This window comes from Rhamphochromis sp. 'chilingali' (genome assembly GCF_963969265.1).
Source record: "Rhamphochromis sp. 'chilingali' genome assembly, chromosome: 21".
In the NCBI taxonomy this organism is placed as follows: domain Eukaryota; kingdom Metazoa; phylum Chordata; class Actinopteri; order Cichliformes; family Cichlidae; genus Rhamphochromis; species Rhamphochromis sp. 'chilingali'.
In genome coordinates, this window is record NC_137949.1 from 23,585,177 (window position 1) to 23,606,865 (window position 21,689).

Genomic DNA, 21,689 nt, shown 5'->3' on the forward strand with positions numbered 1-21,689 from the left:
TATCTCAGCTTGAGACACATCCTGTACCACATCAAATTAGATGATGTGTAAAACAAACATTTCCTTGTGTTAAAATCAATAGATCGAGCTTAATTTACTTGCAGGTATTAAAAACAACAACACGAAAGTTCATGCTCATAAACATGTCTATGGTTAAGTACCAGAGAGAGGCATCACCCTCCTGTTAAAAGTCTGGTTTCAGGACTCCTGTGGATGCACAGACTTGCACTGGAACCTACTATATGCAAATATCTCACGCCTTTGCGCGTCCAATCAGAGCCAAGAATGCAGTCTGTATGCCTGTGCCAGATTGGACAGGAAAGCCTGCATGAGTAAGGAATTTAGTTGTTTTTAAACTCTTTTTTAAAATTGTGAAACTGTTTTTTTTATAAGCAGTCCACATTAGAACTTTAAAAAAACAAAAAAACAAAGCGTGGGATAAAACAGGCTTAGGTTATGCATCTGATTGATATTTGGCTTCAGGGCATACATGTATCCGATGATTTGCATATTCAGCCTTGTCATCTGCGTGAAATTCACCCCGAGGGAAAAAAAACAAAACCACAGGCTCATTTGTACTCTGTCATTTTCAATAGTCATGTCTGCTTATTCACCACGCCTGTTGCTGAGAACCTGAAATTGCTTGAGAATGGGAGCAGTCAGACGAGCTTCACAAACAGTGTTAAATAGTGCGTCGTAATGGCAGGATTCTTTATTTCAAAAACAGCTGTGCACGCAGAACAGACAGAGACAATAAATAGAGACCAAAAGTTTTGAATACCTACTAAACTCAGGGCAAACGGAGTGATACAAAAGTTTCTGCTGACTTTTACACCCGTGGAGAGCAACATAAATACACATAAATGGCACATTGTCATGTGATTACACACCAAGAGTGAGAGGAGATTGATAGTAAAGGAAGATGAAATGCTATCCAAAGCCTAATGCCTGGAAATAATCAATTATTCGCGTCTCTTAACTGGCTGAAATGTTCTTAAAATGAAATTAAAAGGTATTTGGTCTCACAAACTGTTATATTCAAATACACATTATGGAGGGACAAACACAGGTACACATCCTTCATTCATATCATGTAAGTGGCAGTTTGTTTGGCTGTTGAAGCATAAAGACAGTGTGGAAGTCTTACACAGCCTGCTGCCATCTGCAACATACATTTAAAAATACTGTCAGTATACTAAGCAGTCAGCTGAACGAAGATTGCAGTTAGAGAGGAGTTCCGTCCTCATTTGAATTACGTAAAGCTCAACTTAAAAGTCACTTTAAGCCAGTCCTAAAAAAAAGATCACTGGCAGAAGCTGGAATGCAATGAATGCACAATATTAGTGCAGATGGCATACAGTTTTGGGAGGAAGAGCCCATGATGCACTGAGTTAGTGTGTGTAAAGCATGAAGGCATTCCCTTACATTATAAGAATATTACTAAACAAGAAAAGGCAAGAACAGGTGTTATAGTACATCTAAAGTCCTTGAGAAGAGGAGAAAAGTATTGTTACATTAACCTTATAAAAAAAGAAAAAAGAAGAAAAAAGTCAGTGGACTCCCAGAAAAAGGAAAAAAACTAATTTTCAGATACACTTTGGTCCACAGTGTCTAACTATTCCCAACAATTATTATTCCTACATCTGTAACCAGCTTGTGAGCCTCACACACTTCTCTATGAGCCATAACAAATGTAACCTTACATTTAAAAATGGAAAAAAAGAAGAAAAAAAAAAAATCACACATTTCCAAATTATCAAAAGGAATACAAAACAGAAAAAAGATAATAAGTAAACAAGCAATTTGTATTTACATTACATACACGTTACGCAACAGAACTCATGTCGTTCATCCATGACAGTCACTTCTAATTCTGATAGTCACGTTGCTGTGTTTGCACCCCTCTGTCCTGTTTGTATGACGTCTGAAGGTTGGAAAGCGAGTCTGCCAGCTTTTAAAACCATTAGAGCCGCAGAATGAGAAAGAACGCGTGGTGTCTGGCTCCCTCTGGTGGAATTTTGGTGAAACGACATGAGACGAGGGCCGCGGCGCTCAGAGGTTATCCCCTGGCTGATACTGAGGCTCAGTGGCAGTGAAGTAGTCCTCCAAAAAGGCTTGCAAGTACTCAAAGGTGGGCCTCTCCTCTGGGTCTTTCTTCCAGCACTGTAGCATTAGCTCATGCAGGGACGAGGGGCAGTCCTGGGGGCACGGCATCCGGTAGCCTCGCTCCACTTGCTCCAGCACCTCACGGTTGTTCATGCCTGAACAAAGGTGCACATAGAGTGAGAGTTTAGGGCTGTGCTGCCATCAAATCACCAAGTTTGTAAGCAGTCTTTCTGTGCCGTTTCCATAAGTTGCATTACTCTAGACTTTGCTTTTGAGTTTCAGTATCGTGGAACAGATTAGTAGATGACTTCCTGCACCTACTATTGGTTGCAATGTGACATTAAGATGGGGGTAATAGTCGATTAGCATAAAAATGTGAACAGTCAAGGCGGGAAAGAGCCTTCCGTTTTGATCTGAACTGAAGAAATAGTGCTTTGCATAGAAGTGGTGTCGCCTTAAGCCTTACACTGGAAACTGAAAACATCGCAGCAATCATCGCATAGACACTAGACAGCTTATATAAAGGTTAAAATGGAATTATAATGTCAGTGAAACTGGAACAATTCACATTCATTAGCTTGGAACATTTCTATGTATAATGCATTATGCAACTAACTACTGCTTTTTTTCCTTTTAAATCATGCAAAGTCTCGTGTCACAGCCTGCATTAACTGAATGCAGCCGTTTGATTGGTTTTGAGAGGTGATTACATAACCCTCAAGCTCAGCACTCTCACCTGGATAGGGCACTCTGCCCTTGGTCACCAGCTCTGTCAGCAGGATACCAAATGACCACACGTCTGACTTGATGGTGAATTTCCCGTAGAGGGCAGCCTCAGGAGCGGTCCACTTTATGGGAAACTTCGCACCTAAAATAAATTCAGGTGATATTAATTTCACAAACAGTCTCAAACTTTTATTATTTTGCTTCTGCATCCCTCCAGATATACACAAAGATACACAGCAGCGGCTTCCACCAAAACCTAGACTAAAGTAGGTCAGTCTTCACTGTACTGATTTTTTTCCCTTCACTGATTTGATTAGTGCAGGCACATAAGGACATCATTACATCCCACCAGGGAAATAACGGAACCATTCTGACACGGAGTGCAAACTGACATCTCCGTGTCAGTTTGCACTTGGCCCGAGTCGAGCAAGTAAACATTTCATTTCTACCAAATGAGTGACTGAACATGTTGACAGAGTGACTAACAGAGCTTGAAGTCCTCCTGGTGTGGTTCACGTCTGACTCAGGGGGGAAACAACACTGGAGTGAATCAGGTTTTGGCTGCTTCCTCGTCATCCTTCAAACAATAATCGCAGTGGCATATTTTCGTGTAAAACAAGTGCCCTTTTAAGAGGTCTCAAGTCCGGCACCGTACCCCGTACACATCTTTGGTTGTCTTTGCGCTAACCACACGTGCATCCGCTTTCCAGTGGTTCCATCAAGACAAATTCTTGCTCAAAAAGAAAAGCAGCATGCTCTAAGTGCTCATGTTGTGACATGAGTCTGTCAGTAACAGCATTTTAAGGTGAAGAGGTCAGGGGTCAACATCAGGAAAGTTTAAGTTTTGTATCCATGAAATTCATTTTGGTTAAAGCAATGTCCTCTGAAGTTACAGAAACACAAATGTGTGTGTGTTCGTGTGTGAAACTGGATGGAATAAGCCCTTTTGCCAAGCCACCAACATTTTTCCTCTGATGGCAGTTTACAGGGAACTTAATGAATCCTACAGAAACAGAGTTAGACAAAACATGTGCAAGCTTCTAATCTTTTTCCCAGTAGTAGTCAATAATTGACCTGACTCACTGAAACATAAGAAATCTAGTAGAAAACCACCACTGGACAACTTTGCTACTGAACAGACATTTCTCAAGCACGGTCTGTAGTCATATATTGTCTTTATTACAATGTCTAAGCAACATAAACACAAAGAAAGTTTAAGTGTGTACTCACACCAGGTGATCCATAGATCTCATCTTAGTTCATCAGCACATAGATCACAGGTGTGTGTACTATGTCAGCATTTTCAAAAGTGACTGAATTATTACTCAATTCTGACACAAAATCTGCTGCTCATCTTTGAAAGTACGCACAAATACAATAAATTCTACATTTACAGGGACAGGAAGTTTTTTCAGTTTTGAAGTTTGGAACCTATGTTGCAGTTTCTGTACTGTGTGTTGTTGCAACGTCATTTTAATTCATTTGTGGTTTAAACAAGCAGGAAGGCATTAGCAATGGATTCATGAAAATGTGTTGGAGTGAAGCCTACCTTGTCTTGCTGTGTATTCGTTGTCCTCGATGAGTCTAGCCAGACCAAAGTCAGCAATCTTGCACACCAGGCTGTCTCCGACTAGGATGTTGGCAGATCTTAGGTCTCTGTGGATGTAGTTCATCCTCTCGATATAAGCCATGCCCGCCGCCACCTGGGAAATTGAGGGGTTTTTTTCCTACTGAACATCATCTCAATGTATAGCTTCAAGGTCATTAAATCTGTGCTAAGCAAGATTTACACAAATGTTATCACCCTAAAAAAGTGGGACAGCAAAAGTGAAGCATCTCTCTAAACTGAAAGCCCACAGATTTGCTTTATATACATTTACTTTCTCAGTAAACAACATGAATCACGTGGAATTTGTGCAAAGTGTGTGAAAAATTGGGAAATCACCAAAACAAAAGACTTTAAATGAGCAGTGCTGAGATTAAATGACTAAACTGGGAACAGTTGGAGATGATTAAAGTCAGTTAAGCTTTTAAAGGAAACATCCTTCCCTGGGAACATGTTTTCTGAGCATCAAGATTTTCACACCTGAGCCGCCATGTCCACTAGATTTGGCAGTTTGAGGCCTCGACCTTCGCCGTCCTTCAGGAAATCAAGCAAACTCCCTGAAAAGATAAGAAAAAAAAATACAGTCAGGATATCAGGCTTTTGTTTTCTTCGGCTGCCACATCATTACAAGCATCACGTTGTGCTAATGTTGCATCAGTTCTGGGATTTCTGCCTAGAATGTTACATCTTAGTGAGATGTTTGTTAGGTATTGCTGTGGTAACTGAAAATATGTTTTTCCATCGCAAATGCATCCTGCCCAACAGTCACAATGTGAAATAAACTTCATTTGCTATACAGCAAACTGGGAGACATACTCTACATCCTATGCAGATAGATCGTTTTTATATTTTTATATATATATATATATATATATATATATATATATATATATATATATATATATATATATATATATATATATATATATATATATATATATATATATATATATTATGCAACATTATTTAGGTGCATGCATGAATGCATGTATGCAATGATGACACTGTTAAAACAGCCTCTACCTTTGCTCATGTACTCTGTGACTATATAGATGGGTTCCTCGGACACCACAGCATAGAGCTGCACCAGCTTATCGTGTCGGAGCTTCTTCATTATCTGAGCTTCCTCCAGGAAGGACTCAGGTGACATCGTGCCGGGCTTAAGAGTCTTCACTGCCACCTTGGTGGTGCCATTCCACGTACCTGAGAAGAAAAACCCCAAAATGTGACATTCAGTCTAATTAAAAGAAAAAACGAACAGGCCATGCTTCTTTTAACTTAATCTGTAGAACACATAACTAGAAACAAATACTCCCTGAAAGTTGCATTAAGTGTATCAGAGTATGACATAACAGATTGTAATTAAAACTGAGGTTTGCATGTATTTTCTGGGTTTGCTTCAGGAGCTCCAACAGTCCAAATACATGCATTGGCTGTCTCTCTCTGTACCAAGAGTGCACACTGCCTATCACCCAGTCACAGCTGGGACAGACTCCAAGCTTCCCCGTTAACCTGATTTGGTTAAGCGGTTAAGAGCGTGCACAGATGGATACATTTTTTTTTTAATGGGAGAAATGAATCAAAATGTTATTTTAATGCTGATGAATTAGATAAAGCTAGAAATATTCTAATAACTTGCTTTTGTTTTTCCCAGGGTTCAACAACCCAAGCCCTCCCCAAAATCTTAAATCCACTCAGAAATCACAACAAGTTCAAAAATGGCATTCTAGTCAAAATGGAATTTTTGGAATTTGAGGAATAAGATACACACCCATCCAGACTTCTCCGAACTGGCCATTGCCGAGGCGTTTAATAAGCTGCAGCGACTCCCGCGGGATCTCCCACACGTCTTTGGTTTTGACAGACAGGTCGGTCAGACGAGGCATGCCTTTGTGGCACGGCACGATCAGTCTGCAGCACAGGCCTGCAGCCCTGGCTGAAATGACCGTGCAATTTGGGGTCACATGAGAAATGTGGAAGTGTAAAAGAAGAAGAAAAAAAATCCCACACACAATATACCATTAAGATGTTTTTGTACACACTGAGCAGCAGAGTCTCACCCGAGTAGTGCTGCACTAGCTGCTGGAGTGTCTCAAACTGGGCTCTGGTGGTGATGTAGTAGCCTCCATTATCCAGTTTGCGGATTTTATAGTGTTTAACGTGATCTCCCTTCACGTCATCCCAGTCCTGGATGGAGAGAGAGTAGGCTCCTAGAACAGATTGAATAACTTAAAATAACATCACAACCAATCTTTAGTCTCACGGCTTATTCTAGGTTTATCCATAAATAATTTGCTTCTACTTACTTTCACTTTAATGTGCTCCTTTACTTATGTACAAACACCTGTCAGTTTTCCTAAAGTTTAAAAGCGTTCAAACAGTCACCATCTCGTTTTGAGTACCTTTAGTTGTTTCGCTCTCACGGATCAGGAAAGTGCCTCTGGCGTTGCTGTTGGAGAGCAGTTGCCTCTCTGCGTCCTTTCGACCCAATTTACCAAAATACCAGCTGAAGGAAGGAGGAGAAATGGAAAAAAAGATGTGGGAAATTTGTTTTCAGTGCTTTCCTAAATATTCTATTTGTACTGTGCGTGCAACCATGTCACATCTAACAAAGGCAATGAGCTGACTTCTGAAATATTTATGCTCTCTGGTGATGAAGCTGCCGTGCCTCGGAGACCCGTGGAGGCTGTGTGTGAGAGCGTGTGCTCAAATGAAAAAGTTTCACTCACTCCTCGGCTTGGATGGAGTCCACAGGAGCTACGTAATTGCTGGGAATGTATCCAGTTCCACCTGTAGTGAGAGAACGAGCCTCCCACCAGTCTCCCTCGCTGAAAAATGAGAGGGTGGATTTAACAGAGCTAGATCACCATTTACTCATCGTGTAAACAGAGTGGATGCACTACATTTAAGGAAATAAACGCACTCTTCTTAATACTCTGAATGCTGTTGTTTTAGTGCAAATCTAAGACAAAGCAGTTGTAATGTAGAGACCCCCGTGCATGACCACCCTTATGTGATTTAACCATTCTGAAATTAAAATTATAAACTCAGTTTTTGAATTCATAAATTTGACTACAGCTGAAGCTCTTCATTCGCAACTATGATTTGAGTGCTTTATAATTTTCAGGACAACGTTCGGACAGTCTGCTCATTTGTCGCCACGGGGCGATCGTGGCTCAAGAGTTGGGAGTTCGCCTTGTAATCGGAAGGTTGCCGGTTCGAGCCCCGGCTTGGACAGTCTCGGTCGTTGTGTCCTTGGGCAAGACACTTCACCCATTGCCTACTGATGGTGGTCAGAGGGCCCGGTGGCGCCAGTGTCCGGCAGCCTCGCCTCTGTCAGTGCGCCCCAGGGTGGCTGTGGCTACACTGTAGCTTGCCATCACCTGTGTGTGAATGGGTGGATGACTGGATATGTAAAGCGCTTTGGGGTCCTTAAGGACTAGTAAAGCGCTATATAAATACAGGCCATTTACAAATGCGCTTCTTATATCCCAAATAATATCCAGTGGGAATCACCTCCAACCTTGTGCAAATATATATTATTTATATATAAATATGTAAATGTTCTAGCAATAGCTTGTTGGTTCCCCTTTGTTATAGACCATTTCCTGGTTTAAAAAAAGAATTACACTCGTTGCCACTTTATTAGATACACCTTTCAACTGCTTTCTATCACACATATTTAATCAGCGAATCACGTTGCAGCAACTCGGTGCATTTAGGCATGTAGACGTGGTCTTGACGACCTGTTGATGCTCAAACTGAGCATCAGAATGGGGAGGAAAGGGGATTTAAGTGACGCTGAACGAGGCATGGTTGTTGGTGTCAGTTTCCCGCACAACCAGGATTTACAGAGAATGGTTTGAACGGGAAAATGCCTTGTTGATGCCAGAGGTCAGAAGAGAAGGGACAGACATCTGGTGTAAACAACGCGGATCTACTTTAGGTTAGTGGTGGGCTCCTAAACACTAAATGCGCATTGTTTAAGCGCCATATTTGACATGCTGCTTTTAGCAGGATAATGTCTGGTGTCACAAAGCTCATATTACCTCAAACTGGCTCTCGAACACGAGTTCACTGTACTCAAATGGCCTCCACGGTCACCACATCTCAGTCCAATATAGCACCTTTGGGATGTGGTATAACAGGAAATTCACATCATGGATGTGCAGCCAACAAATCTGCAAGAACTGTGTCGTGCTGTCATGTCAATATGGACCAAATTCTCTGCAGCACTTTGATGAATCTATGTCACAATGAATTAAGGCAGTTCTGAAGGTGCACCTAATGAAGTGGCTGGTGAGTGTATGTTTCCAGCAGGACCTCCCATTCCGTTTGGAGTTAGGGACTGAAGTTTGACTGTCATGAGTAGCTGAGATAACTGGTTGGATTTAGGGGAAATGCTTGGTTTGGATTCAGCGAAAGAGAAAACACAAAATGACAGGGAGACAGAACAGAGGCTCTCAGATGTCAGTCAGCATTTACCATGGGAAACGCCCACGCACAGCCCGCAAGTATGGTCTGACTGTTTAATTCTCCTATAAAGATGCGATAAAGCAACACAAATCACTGTAGTTACACAAAAAGTGAGGAGAATCCAAGAACCTCACAGACCCGGTTAAGTCTGTCAGATTGGTGCCGGTGTAACGTTTGTTACAGCCGGACCAGAGAAGGAAAACACAACCACCACCCTTTTGGTGCTGTCATGCAGATGTTTTCACACTTACGTGCTGTTGAGGATCTGGAACCTCTCCCCTTTTCTGAAGCTGAGGTCATCCTCGGTCCTGGCTTCATAATCATAAAGGGCCACAAAGAGAGTCACCCCTGCCGCAAAACAAAAATGTTGCATGTGGCGGTTATGTGGCTGAAATATTATGGCGGTGGGTTTTTCATTCCATTTTTACTGTAGGGTTCGTTCATCTGTCTAACACATGGGGCTTATGTAACGGCAATAAATATTACTGCCTTCTTTGTTTATTCTTTACACCCCATCTGCTGCATTATTTTCACCTTAGAAACAAAACAAATTTCTACTCTTTTATCTTTCCAAACATCTCACTAGCAGCGCTAACTTAAAAAGAATTGTGGGAGTTTTTCGCTTATAGAAATTTTAAATAAAAGCAACAATTTGGAGACTCTTGAGATGTTTCAGCGCAGTTTGTGATTTATGGTGATGTTTTACTTTTAAGGACTTGTGTGGGACATTTTATTTTTTCAAATAAAGTAAAACATTCATATTAAAAAGCTAATTGCTACAGGTGTGACACAAAGCTTAGCTTACAGAAGCAAACTCTTTGCCACTAACTGATTTGGATTTATGTCCTGATACCTTAATGACAGCTGTATGATCTCAGTTTAACAAGAAAGGAGCACTTAGACTCTAAAAAGGCAAAAAATATAATAAAAAAAAGTTGATGGGGTAAAAAAGATTTCACAAAAACAACTTTTGTTATTAACTGACTTGTGATGCCTACTTAACTAACATAAAACTGCAGACCTAACGAGCAAATATAGATACTACTTGGTGCTATCATGGTCTAGATGAGGGAAGCCAATCAAAAATCTGCCAGTATCTGTTAATAAGCCTAAAACTGTAAGTGTTCATTTTCTGATTTGATCTAAATCCTCCAAGCTGCAATCCTAATGTCGACCAAATCTGCACACTGTCCGTTGAGGTCATTGCAGATCAGATCAAGTTTCGGCTCTACATCTGTTATAGTTTCAGTTTCTTACGCCTCAAGTCTTCACTGTACAAATTAGACATGCATTTTATTTCTCATTCCCCCTCTTAGAGTAGTTTCTTGTTCATGCGAGCTGGCGACGGCAATTTCAAAGATGTTGGTTTTATTCAACCGCAAAAAGGGTTCAAAGTACGTCACAGACATCAAAGCAAGGATGGTGGCGATTTATAAATCTGATGATACGAAGCTTTCAAATTTCGAGCAAAAGAGTGTAAAGCTTATTTCTCCCCATTTGAAGCGCTCTTCAGCAAAAAGTCTGCTCTCTGTCATTGTTCTTCACAGAGAACTGGTCATAATTTAGGGCATTTCTATTCATTTTGAGGCTCTACTACACACAAGAGAAGGCTCACTTATTCATTTAGTAAATGGCACACAAGCCACGAACTTCACCCGTTATTTAAGTTGAGCCTGTAATTCTGAGAACAGAAAGCTGACAAGCCAACATAAGCTGTTTTTTTTGTTAAACATCTATATTCACAGGCCATACACTTGTTAATGCAAATCTATAATCAGCCAGTCACTTGGCAGTAAGTCTGTGCATTTAGGCCTGTACGCATGGTCAAGATGACCTGCTGAAGTTCAAACTGAAGGGTCATTTAAGTGACTTTGACTTTAAGTGACTTTGAATACTTAAAGGTGGTTGGCGCCAGATGGGCTGGTCACAGTGTTTCAGAAACAGCTGACCTGATGGGATTTTCCCCACACAACCATCTCTAGGGTTTGCAGAGAATGGCCCGGAAAAGAGAAAATATACAGTGAGTGTCAGTTCTCGGGGTGAAAATGTCTTGATGATGCCAGAGGTCAGAGGAGAATAGCCAGACTGCTTTGAGCTGACGAGAAAACAACACTAACTCATAAAGCCACCTGGCTCTGTAAGCACACAACAACATGAAAGAATGGATCCATCCTACCCGGCAGCTAGCAGCCTTCAGAGACATTTTTAGACAGTTTAAATTAGACATTTTATTTGTAATTTGACCCATTACTTAACAGCGTGTAAGTTTATCTTCCAACAGGGTACTCAGTGAATTTATTCCGGGCAACCAAATTCATATCATTTTTAAAATGTGATATTTTCTATTCATGTATTTTTCAGGGCAGCACGGTGGCACGGTGGTTAGCACTGTTGCCGCACAGCAAGAAGGTCCTGAGTTCAATTCCACCATCAGGCCGGGGTCTTTCTGTGAGGAGTTTGCATGTTCTCCCCGTGTTTGCGTGGGTTCTCTCCGGGTACTCCGGCTTCCTCCAGGATAAGCGGACGCGAATGGATGGATGGATGGATGTATTTTTCAGGTTCAAATTATGCAAATGTTCCGTTTATTTGCAGTTTTTATGCACATTAGCCCTTTAAAAGGTGACAAATATTTTTAAGACATGTAAAGTAGCTCACATTCATTCACAGTCTAATATTACCTGTGCCTCCCCGAGATCGCAGGGTCCCAGACTGCGAGGACGTGTGGACTCCTCCGAACACAGTGACTCCCTGCGAGGCTGCGCTGTGGAAGTTGTTGTAGTTGGGAATGGTGGTGACCCCAAAGCTGGGGTAGTGCTGCGGAGTGGGGTCGGACCCATAGCGGTAGCCCGAGTTGTGCGAAAGGCTGGTCTCCCGGTCATCAGTGAGTTTTGCTGCTTCTTTATCCTTACATTGGACACAGCCCATTCTCTACTGTCTGTGGGTGGAGAGAGAAAGAGAGCGAGATGGAATTAGCACTTAGGTAAAATAATAGCTCAAAAGCCGTCTCCACTGGGGAAATTATGATTCAATATTCCCATTATTTCAGAGCTTCCTTTGAGAGCTCCACAGAGTCTTCTGAAAAATCTTTCAATTAGGCTGAAATTAAACACGACGCTTTAAAAGATGCATTACTAATTAAATGGAGGAACACAATGCACCACAGCTGTATGTGCTCGGTAAATATGACCGCTGCATATGTACGCTCGCATTAATGCTTTATGCTGAGAATATCCAGTTAAACTGGCCGTAAAACAATTTAATGGCCCTACTTATCACAGTTTACTTTTCCATCTGATTGCATGACCACACTGAGGAGAAGAGTCTACACCGAGCCACTGACTTCACAAGAGAGCATTTACTTTATTTTTGTTTGCTTTACAAGGAGCCACGCACACGCGCGCTGATGGAACATTTGTCCTCACTAAAGCAAAGATAAACCAGTTTTTGAAATGAGGGACACAGCCTGCTTTCTGCTTTGTCAATTAAAAAGAGCCTTACCGTCTTTGCAGACCCAGTTAAGTTAATGAACATTTTGGCTCGCCGTGTCCCACTCCCCAACCCCCCCTTTAAGCCCTGGAAGCTCGTGAAACCGGTTCAGCATGTCTAAGAAGAGGGCCCCGGCAGCAGCGCTGTCTTTCAATGGCATAAGCAGGCAGCTGACTTCAGAGGCAGCTAATTGGAAACATACTTGTTTACAGTGTCGGTGAATGGAGAGAGGTGGTGTTCGGAACAAAAGTCAACACTGCAACAGATCGAGGACAAGGGAAATCATCCCAGTGCTCTTTACCCCAGCTGTATAACCCCCCAAAAAGCACAATCTGCCTTTATACAGCAGGTAATGTTGCTAATATTGGAAAATAAGCACGTCTTTCTAAGGAAACTATTTTCCAAGCAGAAAACAAGCAGGAACCACAGGCTTGTTTTTGAAGGACTGGTGCTTAATGCTTACAAGCAAAGCTACACAGTATAAGATCAAACCCTTCAGGCCTGTTTTACATTTACTAGCAAGAAACTTTAATGCCTGCACAGGCAAAAAGTGCAAACAGATGTGTCACTTGCTGCACAGTGGGAGAAAATGCTGCAGAATGTAACAAGTCAAGCACTATATGTAGATGAGGAGAAAATGCATGAACGTATCAGATGAACGGGAAATAATGCCCTCTTTGAGAAGAGGTCACATGATGGTGCAGTGTCAAAATCTTGAAATGATTATTGTTGTTGCAAAGTTGCAAAACACCAAAAGTGGTTTTCAAGTGCAAGTTGTTGTAAACCCATCAATGCTTATCTATTATACTTCAGAGAGAGCAGTTTGGTCCAGAAGAAGCTAAGTCTGAGGTCAGATTTCTCTGAAAGATCACGTTACATCTGATGATTAACCAGCTAGAAAAACGAATTCTGCTGCATAAAATTGTATTCATTCATTCATTCATTCCACAAGAAAAATCCTTGCTGTGTTGCCTGCATGGAAAAAGTACCAAGAGGGACTCTGACACCAAAAACTGAGTTTTCCTTCTGTATACAGGATTTCATTATTGCCACACTATACAGCTTAGCTCCAGTTTGCTTAAGTAACAAAAGGACGTAACTGCTGCAGAGAGACCGACATCACTGTGATTCATTACTGCCAATAAAACCCCATAAAATACGCAGAAGAAGAAACGAGCCCAGCAGCATTACAGTATAAGCTCTGACCGAAGCAGAGACCGCAGACAGAAATACAAGAAGCACGGCTGCTGTTGCGTCTCCAATAATCCTTCAGATATAAAATAATCTGTTTTGACATCTATATTTATATCTCCAATCTTCTGGTATTTACAGCACGTTGCTCTAAAGTACAGCTGATATATTTAAATGTAAAAATCCTATATATGAATGGCAATATGGCAATGAAGCAATATTCAAAGCGAATACGTGGACTTTTCAGTGCTTCCACACTTGGTTTTGCTGTAGGGCTGCCACAAACGATAATTTTGATAGTCGACTAGTCACCGATTATTTTTGCGATTAGTCGACTAATCAGATCATCATCCATTGGACGTACAGCGTACAGCTTATTGCACCAGCAGCATCTGGTCTTATATAACTATCATTAGCTTACAGCTTGAAGTGTTTGTGCTAACTAAAAATAAAGACAAGATGGTAGTTTATTAATTTTTAATGAAATTTGCAGATTGTTTCGGTGAAGTTTAATAAACTCCTTGCTTTCTAAAATATAACAGGACACCGGAGTATATTCTCCAGCGTCTCACACTTCTGATAATCAGCTGTCTGCTTGACAGTTTTAGCTGTGCAAAAACTATAACTTTAATCTCAGCCAAACCGATTTACTCAGGAACAAATAAAATACTAAAGAAAGCCAAACACTAACATTTTTAAGTTATCTAAGTGACTTATATATATGTTTAACCTGACTAGCGAAAGACAGCAGTGGGTTTGAAAACGATTTGCCGGGAGTCCGGTGTTCTCACGGCTCTAGTTAGCCTTGCCCCCGCCTAGCTAACGAGCTAGTGGGTAACAGACGTCTCCGAAAACGTCGGAGCGCTTTTGAAAATATGTGGTGTCTTGATAAACTGAGCAGATATTTGAGGTTTACACAGCTACATTCTCGCCTGAAAATATGTTAAACGTTTATTTTGTGACCAAGAAAGAATAATAAGAGTAAAGTTAAAACTAACTAGCTGCCGCCATTGTTGACAACTGCGCTGGGCTGCGCTATGAATTCTGGGACACAGCTTCTTCTTCTTCGGGGTTTAACGGCAGCTGGCATCCTTGTACATGCAGTGCTGCCATCTTCTGTTTCAGTCCGTTATTACACTCTTAAATCCTACTACTCATTCCTGCGTCCTTTGTGATCTTACAAAGCTTCAAACGATGCGTCGACTATTAAATTAGTCGTCGACGATTTTAATAGTCGACATAATCGTGACTAGTCGACTAATCGTGGCAGCCCTATTTTGCTGTTTGTTTTATCTTTTTTTGCTGGACAAAGCAAGTAAATGAAGACTTCAGGATGTTGTGATGGGTATTTTCTGACTTTTTAATCGACATCTGAGAACTGATATAAAACAAAAAGGGGATCCGCTCTAACAATTCACTGAGGAGAAGAAGCAGCAGTACTACAAACACAGCAGAATGAATTGATTTTCCACAGTTGAGTTCAAAACGTGTCTTTTCAACATGTTGCAGTGATTTCATTAGTATCGGGACAGCTGACAGTAACCAAAGACGGCCTCCAAACCAAGTTAACACTGGGTGGCGATGAGTGTGAATTCATCAGGGCTCAAAATTGTATGGAGAAAGAAAAAAGGAGGACTGGGACACGTCGTGATTTCAGTCCAATTCAAATAATTTAAAATAAAAAAACAAAAACAAAGAAAACCACATATCCAGTACTGTCACTCGGCTTGGGACATTACAGTATTTATTTGGCCAGGAAAGCTATGAATGTACAGTTATGTGAAAACGTTTTGTCCATATAACTGAAGCATTCAGGTGTGTGGGTAATGCAATGCCACAGTGGACGTCCCAGTAAATTCAGCCCAAGGTCAGACTCTTCAATGGTCGGAGAAACTGCAAAAAAAACCCCAAAAAACTCTGCAGGCCTCAGTTAGCTATTAAATATTAAAGTTCATGACTGTAAAGTTAGAAAAAGACTGAATGAGTATGGCTTGTTTGGAAGGGTTGCCAGGAAAAAGCCTCTTCTCTCTAAAAAGGACATGACAGCACAGCTTACGTTTGCAAAGTTGAATCTGAACAAACTACAAAATGTCTAAAACAGAAGTGGTCTCATCTGTCTAAAGGACAGTAGAGATGTTTGGCTATAACACACAGAGCCATGTTTGGAGATACGAGGCGTACCAGCACAAACACCAACTGTCAAGCACGGTGGGGGAGGGGGAGTGATTTGGGCTTGTTTTGCAGCCAGAGGACCTGGGCACCTTGCAGTCACTGACTCGACCATGAACTTCTCTGCATATGAAAGTATTCTAAAGTTAAATGTGAGGCCATCTGTCTGACAGCTAAAGCTTGGCCATTTGGGTTAAAGTGTTGTAACGGCCCAGTCGAAGTCCAGACCTCAGTCTGACTGAAATGCCGTGGTGGGACCTTAAGGCAGCTGAGCATAAACAAATGTCTAAAAACCTCAATGAACTGAACCATCTTTGAAAAGAAAATTGAGCAAAAATTCCACCGCAATGATGTAAGAAAGTGAGTCATACAGAAAACGTCTGCTTCAAGTTATAACTTCTAAAGGTTGTTCTACTACAAACTACTGAATCATGAGGGTACTTCGTTTTAGAACTTGGAACTATCACATGACTGTATTTAACAAGACCGTGCCCGAAGTCCACGCGAATGACAGAGGTGACCTGAGGTAGTCAGGCATTGAAAATAAAAATAAATTCTTATGAATACACAACAGAGAGAAAAACAATATCAAGGCCACGAATGTTAACTTCCCATAGTTACTGCATTTCTTTACTCACCTTCCCCGTCGATACAAAAACCTCTAAACGTGGCGTTAATAAGACTAACGTAGCACCAGAATATATTAACTGAGCAGGTAAAGTCTGATTTCTGGTGGATTTTCTCTTCAACTCAAGTGATTGAAATAGCACTGCCTCCACTCCTGCAGGGATCAGAGTAAATGAGGGGAAATCTCATGTCGTTGTGCTGCCTGTGGGGATTATGAAAATCTTGCTCTTCAAGTTAAAAAGACTAGGGACTACTGTAGCTTTAGCATACATTTACCATTCAGCTGCACAGAATCTATAACATTTTGCCTTAATATAGTATTCATACATGTTCCCTGTGTGGTCTTTTTATTGCACAGTGTGTATTTGTAAACATTAAATCATGTCTGTGTTGCGATTCCAATTAATAATCTCATATTTACAAGATAAAGAATCCTTTAGATGAGTCGGTGAATCAGCAGCTTTTCACATTTACACGGTAATTTAATAAGAGTTTCACGAGCGTTCATCATAGATACATTTCTGCTCTCCGGTTACACATGAGTCAACACTACGTATGAGATCACAACATAAGTTTTAGATTGGTGCTCTCGCTGCATTTCATCATGGTGGAGATGGACACAGACACACGCAAGTCTACTCAAACCCCCCACACCAAACCAGCAGATGATGGCGTCAAAGCCTCGGGGCTTGTTCCCTTTCATGGCACAGCCTGGGTATTGCATGACCACCTCAGCCTCTGCAATAGCAATCATCACGCTATTTTCAGACCCAAATGAGCAGCTTGCTGTAGAGAGAGTGACAATGGCGTGATCAGGAGGGTCCTTCGGGGACAAGATTGCAATGTGCTGTAAGAGTTAATTCAAAAGCCAAAGAGAAGGAAAAGGTGAGAGGCCTCAAGTTTTTCACCAAAAACGTGTTAAAACGTTTTTGCTACTTACCATTTACCATCAGCTGTAAATTGGACTGAAACCAACTCCTTTTAGAGCAAGCCTCAAGTGGACAATAAATTGCAGTTTTCTGCTGTTGGTGTTTTTGGTTTAATTTTTTAATTTTCACAAAATCTGTGTTAAAATGTTGAGGTTTTTTTTTTTTTTTTTAAAGAAGCTGACCATAAATGAGGTGTTCATGGAACATATGTAAACTGAAACATCAAAAAATGTGAGGAAATTTAGGAATATCTGTGAATATCGCTGCAGGACACCCTCTGCAGTGACTTCCATCACGCCTACCACCACAGGTAAATCCACAACCTGTTTTTAGTAACTATCGGCTTTCACACTATTTTATCAAATGCACCACTGAACAAGCAGTTTTTTTTTGAATGGGTACCGAACACACAGCAACGGGGTCAGCTTTACTTTATCTGTCACAACCACTCGGCTCAACTGGAAATTAATTTACCCAAATGAAAGCCTTTATTTTGATGCCGCACAAGCTCGAGTGTTAATCATCCATAACAACAGTCATAGCGCTGGAGGCCATAATGAGATAGTGGGTCATTTGGAGTAAAGCTGCAATCAATATACTATATTAAAAGGACAGACATGTCAGGGTCGCACAGACTAACTGATGGATTTACCAGGAGAGACTCAGTCAGGCCTGAAAAACAAATATATCTGCAGTCTGATTTGTGTTACGAGCAAGAACAAAAAAGATAATTGGATGTGTAAGACTAAAAAAAAAAGAAAAAGACTGAAATTCCCTAAACAGCAACAATTATTTTATTAAGAATTACGTAAGAATGAGTGTAACATCTGCAGCTTCTAAAAAGGGAACATCTGACGATTTCCTAAGTGTTACAAGATTATGAAATATGTATCTATCTGTGCATAACTTTGAGCTCAGGGAAAGTATGTAACATTACGTGCAACTGACTGACTTCAGCAAGTCCTTCAATCATTTCATCATTTTAAGTAATTTTTATGTTTTTAGATTTTCCTTAAAATGCTGTAACCTTATTAATCTCTCACTCTCTGGAGATCAATAAAGTCTTAATGCTACAATATAAAATAATCATACAAGTCTGCAGAGTAATTGCTACATGTGAACCTAATGGTAACAAGTTTACAAGATATTATTTCAGCTTAGAAAAACAAATTGAAACGTGGCTTTGACTAATAAACTGTGGAAATTATGGTCAATTGAGCATTACATCTGGCAATGTTGTGATAATTTAACCTCTACGAACTAACAAATCCCTCCAGAATACAGTCTTTCCTCAGTCTATTTTGCAATTCAACACATCTTCTTAAAAGGTATCCTGTTTAAGTTGAAGTGTGGGGGTCCTTTTACACTCAGATCACTGACAAGGCACAAAACAAGGTCAAACTTCCCACATGCCTCCCACTGGCATCGCACTCACTGTGACCTTATTCAACTCCATAATTCAACGTTCTGATCATGGAACAAAGACGAGACCAACGAACCAACAGAGGATCTTTTTTTTCCTTTTTAAGAAAAGCTGTGTGACATTTGAATGCACGTGAAACCCACTGTTATGTTTGCTGGATTTGGTACAACGCTGACAATCTCCTCCTTATGGCTGCCATTCTCTGAATAGTTACAACATTTGCTTGTGTCAGACAACCGAGTTCATTCAGTGTATCAACAACGAGACAATGGCCACTTTTCACTCTGCTACAAGATTATGAGCACAATGAAACACTGTTAAAGCTTTCAAAGCATTCTTCGTGTGCTGAATGAACAGAGCTAGTTATAAAACACGCAGCTGAGATTCATACAGTACGTGCGTGTGGGTTTAAGCCTAGCTGTGTTTTAGTGTCACAGTGTCTATACTTGAGCTTCTTGAGTCATGTTGTTAAATCACCGATCCCATTGTGTATGTCTATTCAGTCAGCGAGACCAGTGCAGACTAGGTGAACACTTTCCAAACAGGAAAAAAGTGTTATCCAGATACCAGAGCAGATTCTTGCTGCTTCTGCCTGACAGTCTGAACTGAGGGTTTAAATGATTCTTTCCAAATCTTGTGCCAGTGGAGGGTAATGGTCGATGCAAGAATCCAGTGGAAATCATGATGAGGTGGGTTTACAGGAACGGAGGATGGAAGGTTTCTGGCAGAACTAAAAATCGCACTTGAGTTGATGGAAAGTGTAAAACACTGGCACGAGCCACATGGCGCACAAGTGCTGGACGCAGATCTACAACGATAAGCCAATTAGCAGATGCAACCCCCCCCCAAAAAAAAGAAATAAATTGCAACTTGTTTGATTTATTTATATTATTAATAAAAAAAAAAATGCTAAAAATGTGTGGCTGTTTTACACTTCTCATTAGTTTAGTGCCCAAAACATCAGAATACAAAAAAATATACCCACTGCAATTTCCATCAATGAAACCTGATTTTTTTCAGACCCCCAAACAACTAAGTCTTCCTAAATATTTAGAATAATGGAAAATGCTCACATTTTAGAAACTAGAAAAATATCTTCAAATGTGGCTTAATGATGATTTTACAGTTAAGTGCTAATTTATTTTCTGCTGCTTGACAGATTAATTTTACAATGATAATCATCACAGTAGATGTCAAAACAAACCAACACCTTCCAAAAATCTTAAAAACCAACAAAATGGTCTTAAACTAAAGTTATCAACTGAGCCTTATTTTGAAAAGCATCTGCATTTCTTTATAACTTATTTCAGGTTTGGCAGATTATGCGCCAGCAGGTTGAACTGTATAAGGGAGAGCGAGCCTGAAGGGGGAAAAGTGCACGGTCCACGAAGCACAACATCCAACTCCCTTCATTCAAAATTAATACATACCATGCACACCAATTGTGCACTCATTCATAGGCAGGCTGAACTCAGGCCTTCAGGGAGCTGACTGAACAATTTAACAACCAAAACAATAACTGCTGACTAACTTATTGCACATGGGTAACAGTGGGGTTAGCTCACACATATCATCCCCAGTGTTTGCTCACAAGATGGATGGCTGCACCTCCAGACACATGAGATAACCCGACTGGAACAGCTTTAATTGGATGTTTAGCAGCGTGGCAATGCAATTAACTCAAAGCATATGATAATTCCTGTGGAGTTAAACAATTAAGAGGCTGTCCGAAGGCCAGCCTGGCGTTTATTAGGTGTGTGTGTGTGCATGGCCTCAGTGGTCAGCTCTGTTCTGCAGCGCATCCATCCCTGCTGCAACACAAGAGCCCCCTCTCCAGAATCACTGCAAAACATCATCCACAGTCACCATCACCGCTCTCCCAGTCTTTTCCTCAACGAGGGCAATGTTTACGCAAACCACACAAAGCCAGCCCTCCGAGGAAGACTCGGAGTAAAGATTGGCGTGACTGCAGCCACTCAAAATGTGTTATTTATCTCATCTGCTCTCTCTGCCTCTCTCCCTCTCGAGATGAATTCAACTCGCTTTCCACAGCGCAAAATAGGGGACAAGGCTGGCGCACCAATTGAAATTCAACAGAAGAAAAAGAAAAGCGCGCTCACCGCAGAAAAATCAAATTAATCCATCGGAGTTTCCAGAGGGAGCTTCGTGGAGGAAATTCGCGGTCGTCTTTCTTCTCTGTCAGTGTTTTTCCTCCGCACAGACAGAGAATAGCGGTGGGAGACCCGTCCCTGCCGATACAGGAGCTCCTGTCGCCGCCGTGTGTACGGATGATGACGAAGGCGCAGGGGGTCAAGTTCACCACAGTAAAACTGCAGCTTCCGCCAAGTACTATCAAAATAAATCTCCTGGTTGGCAAAGCTTTTTGTAAAAATCGATATTGCACGAAAGCAACGCTAAAAGGCATGTTTGTGGAACCAAAATTAATTCAAGGTATTTCAAGATTTAGTAGTTCCACTACTTCTTATCGCTTTCAAACAATAATAAGCCACTAAAATACTTATTTAGAAAAGTAAACTGCTAGGGTGGTTTTATTTTGGGCAGCATATGGTGTTTTATTGTTGGGTCTGTCTCTGGTTGTCTTGACGCAGATGTTATTGCGTACGCTTGATGCGGATCCACACCGACCAGTAGCTTCGACTGACACCGCTTTCCTCCAATGAGAGATTACAATGTGTGGCCGGGCACCTCCTCCTCTTTGGAGTATGACTGAAAAACGGGGCAAGGTTGGCAAATTCTCTGTTTTTGTTCAAGTAACGTAGAGCTCTATTTAGTAGCTTCTTTCGCCTTTTAGTGCGAGTAAAACACAGATGCACAGATATGATGCAAAATGAAATTCAACACATCTGTAGCGTTTTTATTTATTGAAATAATTAAAGGGATCAGTGCAATTATATTATATAAATACAATTATATATAGTTTGCATGAGTT

At 41.0% G+C, this 21,689-nt stretch overlaps 1 protein-coding gene across 1 annotated transcript; it reads right to left on the reverse strand.

Moving 5' to 3' along the window:
- Positions 1-695: 695 nt before the first annotated feature.
- On the reverse strand, positions 696-21,019 carry fyna (FYN proto-oncogene, Src family tyrosine kinase a). The gene is made up of 12 exons (XM_080870231.1): positions 20,860-21,019; positions 11,593-11,849; positions 9,166-9,262; positions 7,168-7,266; positions 6,841-6,944; positions 6,499-6,648; positions 6,210-6,374; positions 5,462-5,641; positions 4,919-4,995; positions 4,382-4,535; positions 2,843-2,974; positions 696-2,261 (listed from the first exon to the last, which is right to left on the reverse strand). Exons 2-12 carry the CDS (start codon positions 11,837-11,839, stop codon positions 2,053-2,055), a joined length of 1,614 nt encoding a protein of 537 aa, XP_080726357.1. The 5' UTR covers positions 11,840-11,849; positions 20,860-21,019; the 3' UTR covers positions 696-2,052.
- Between the last annotated feature and the right edge of the window lie 670 nt (positions 21,020-21,689).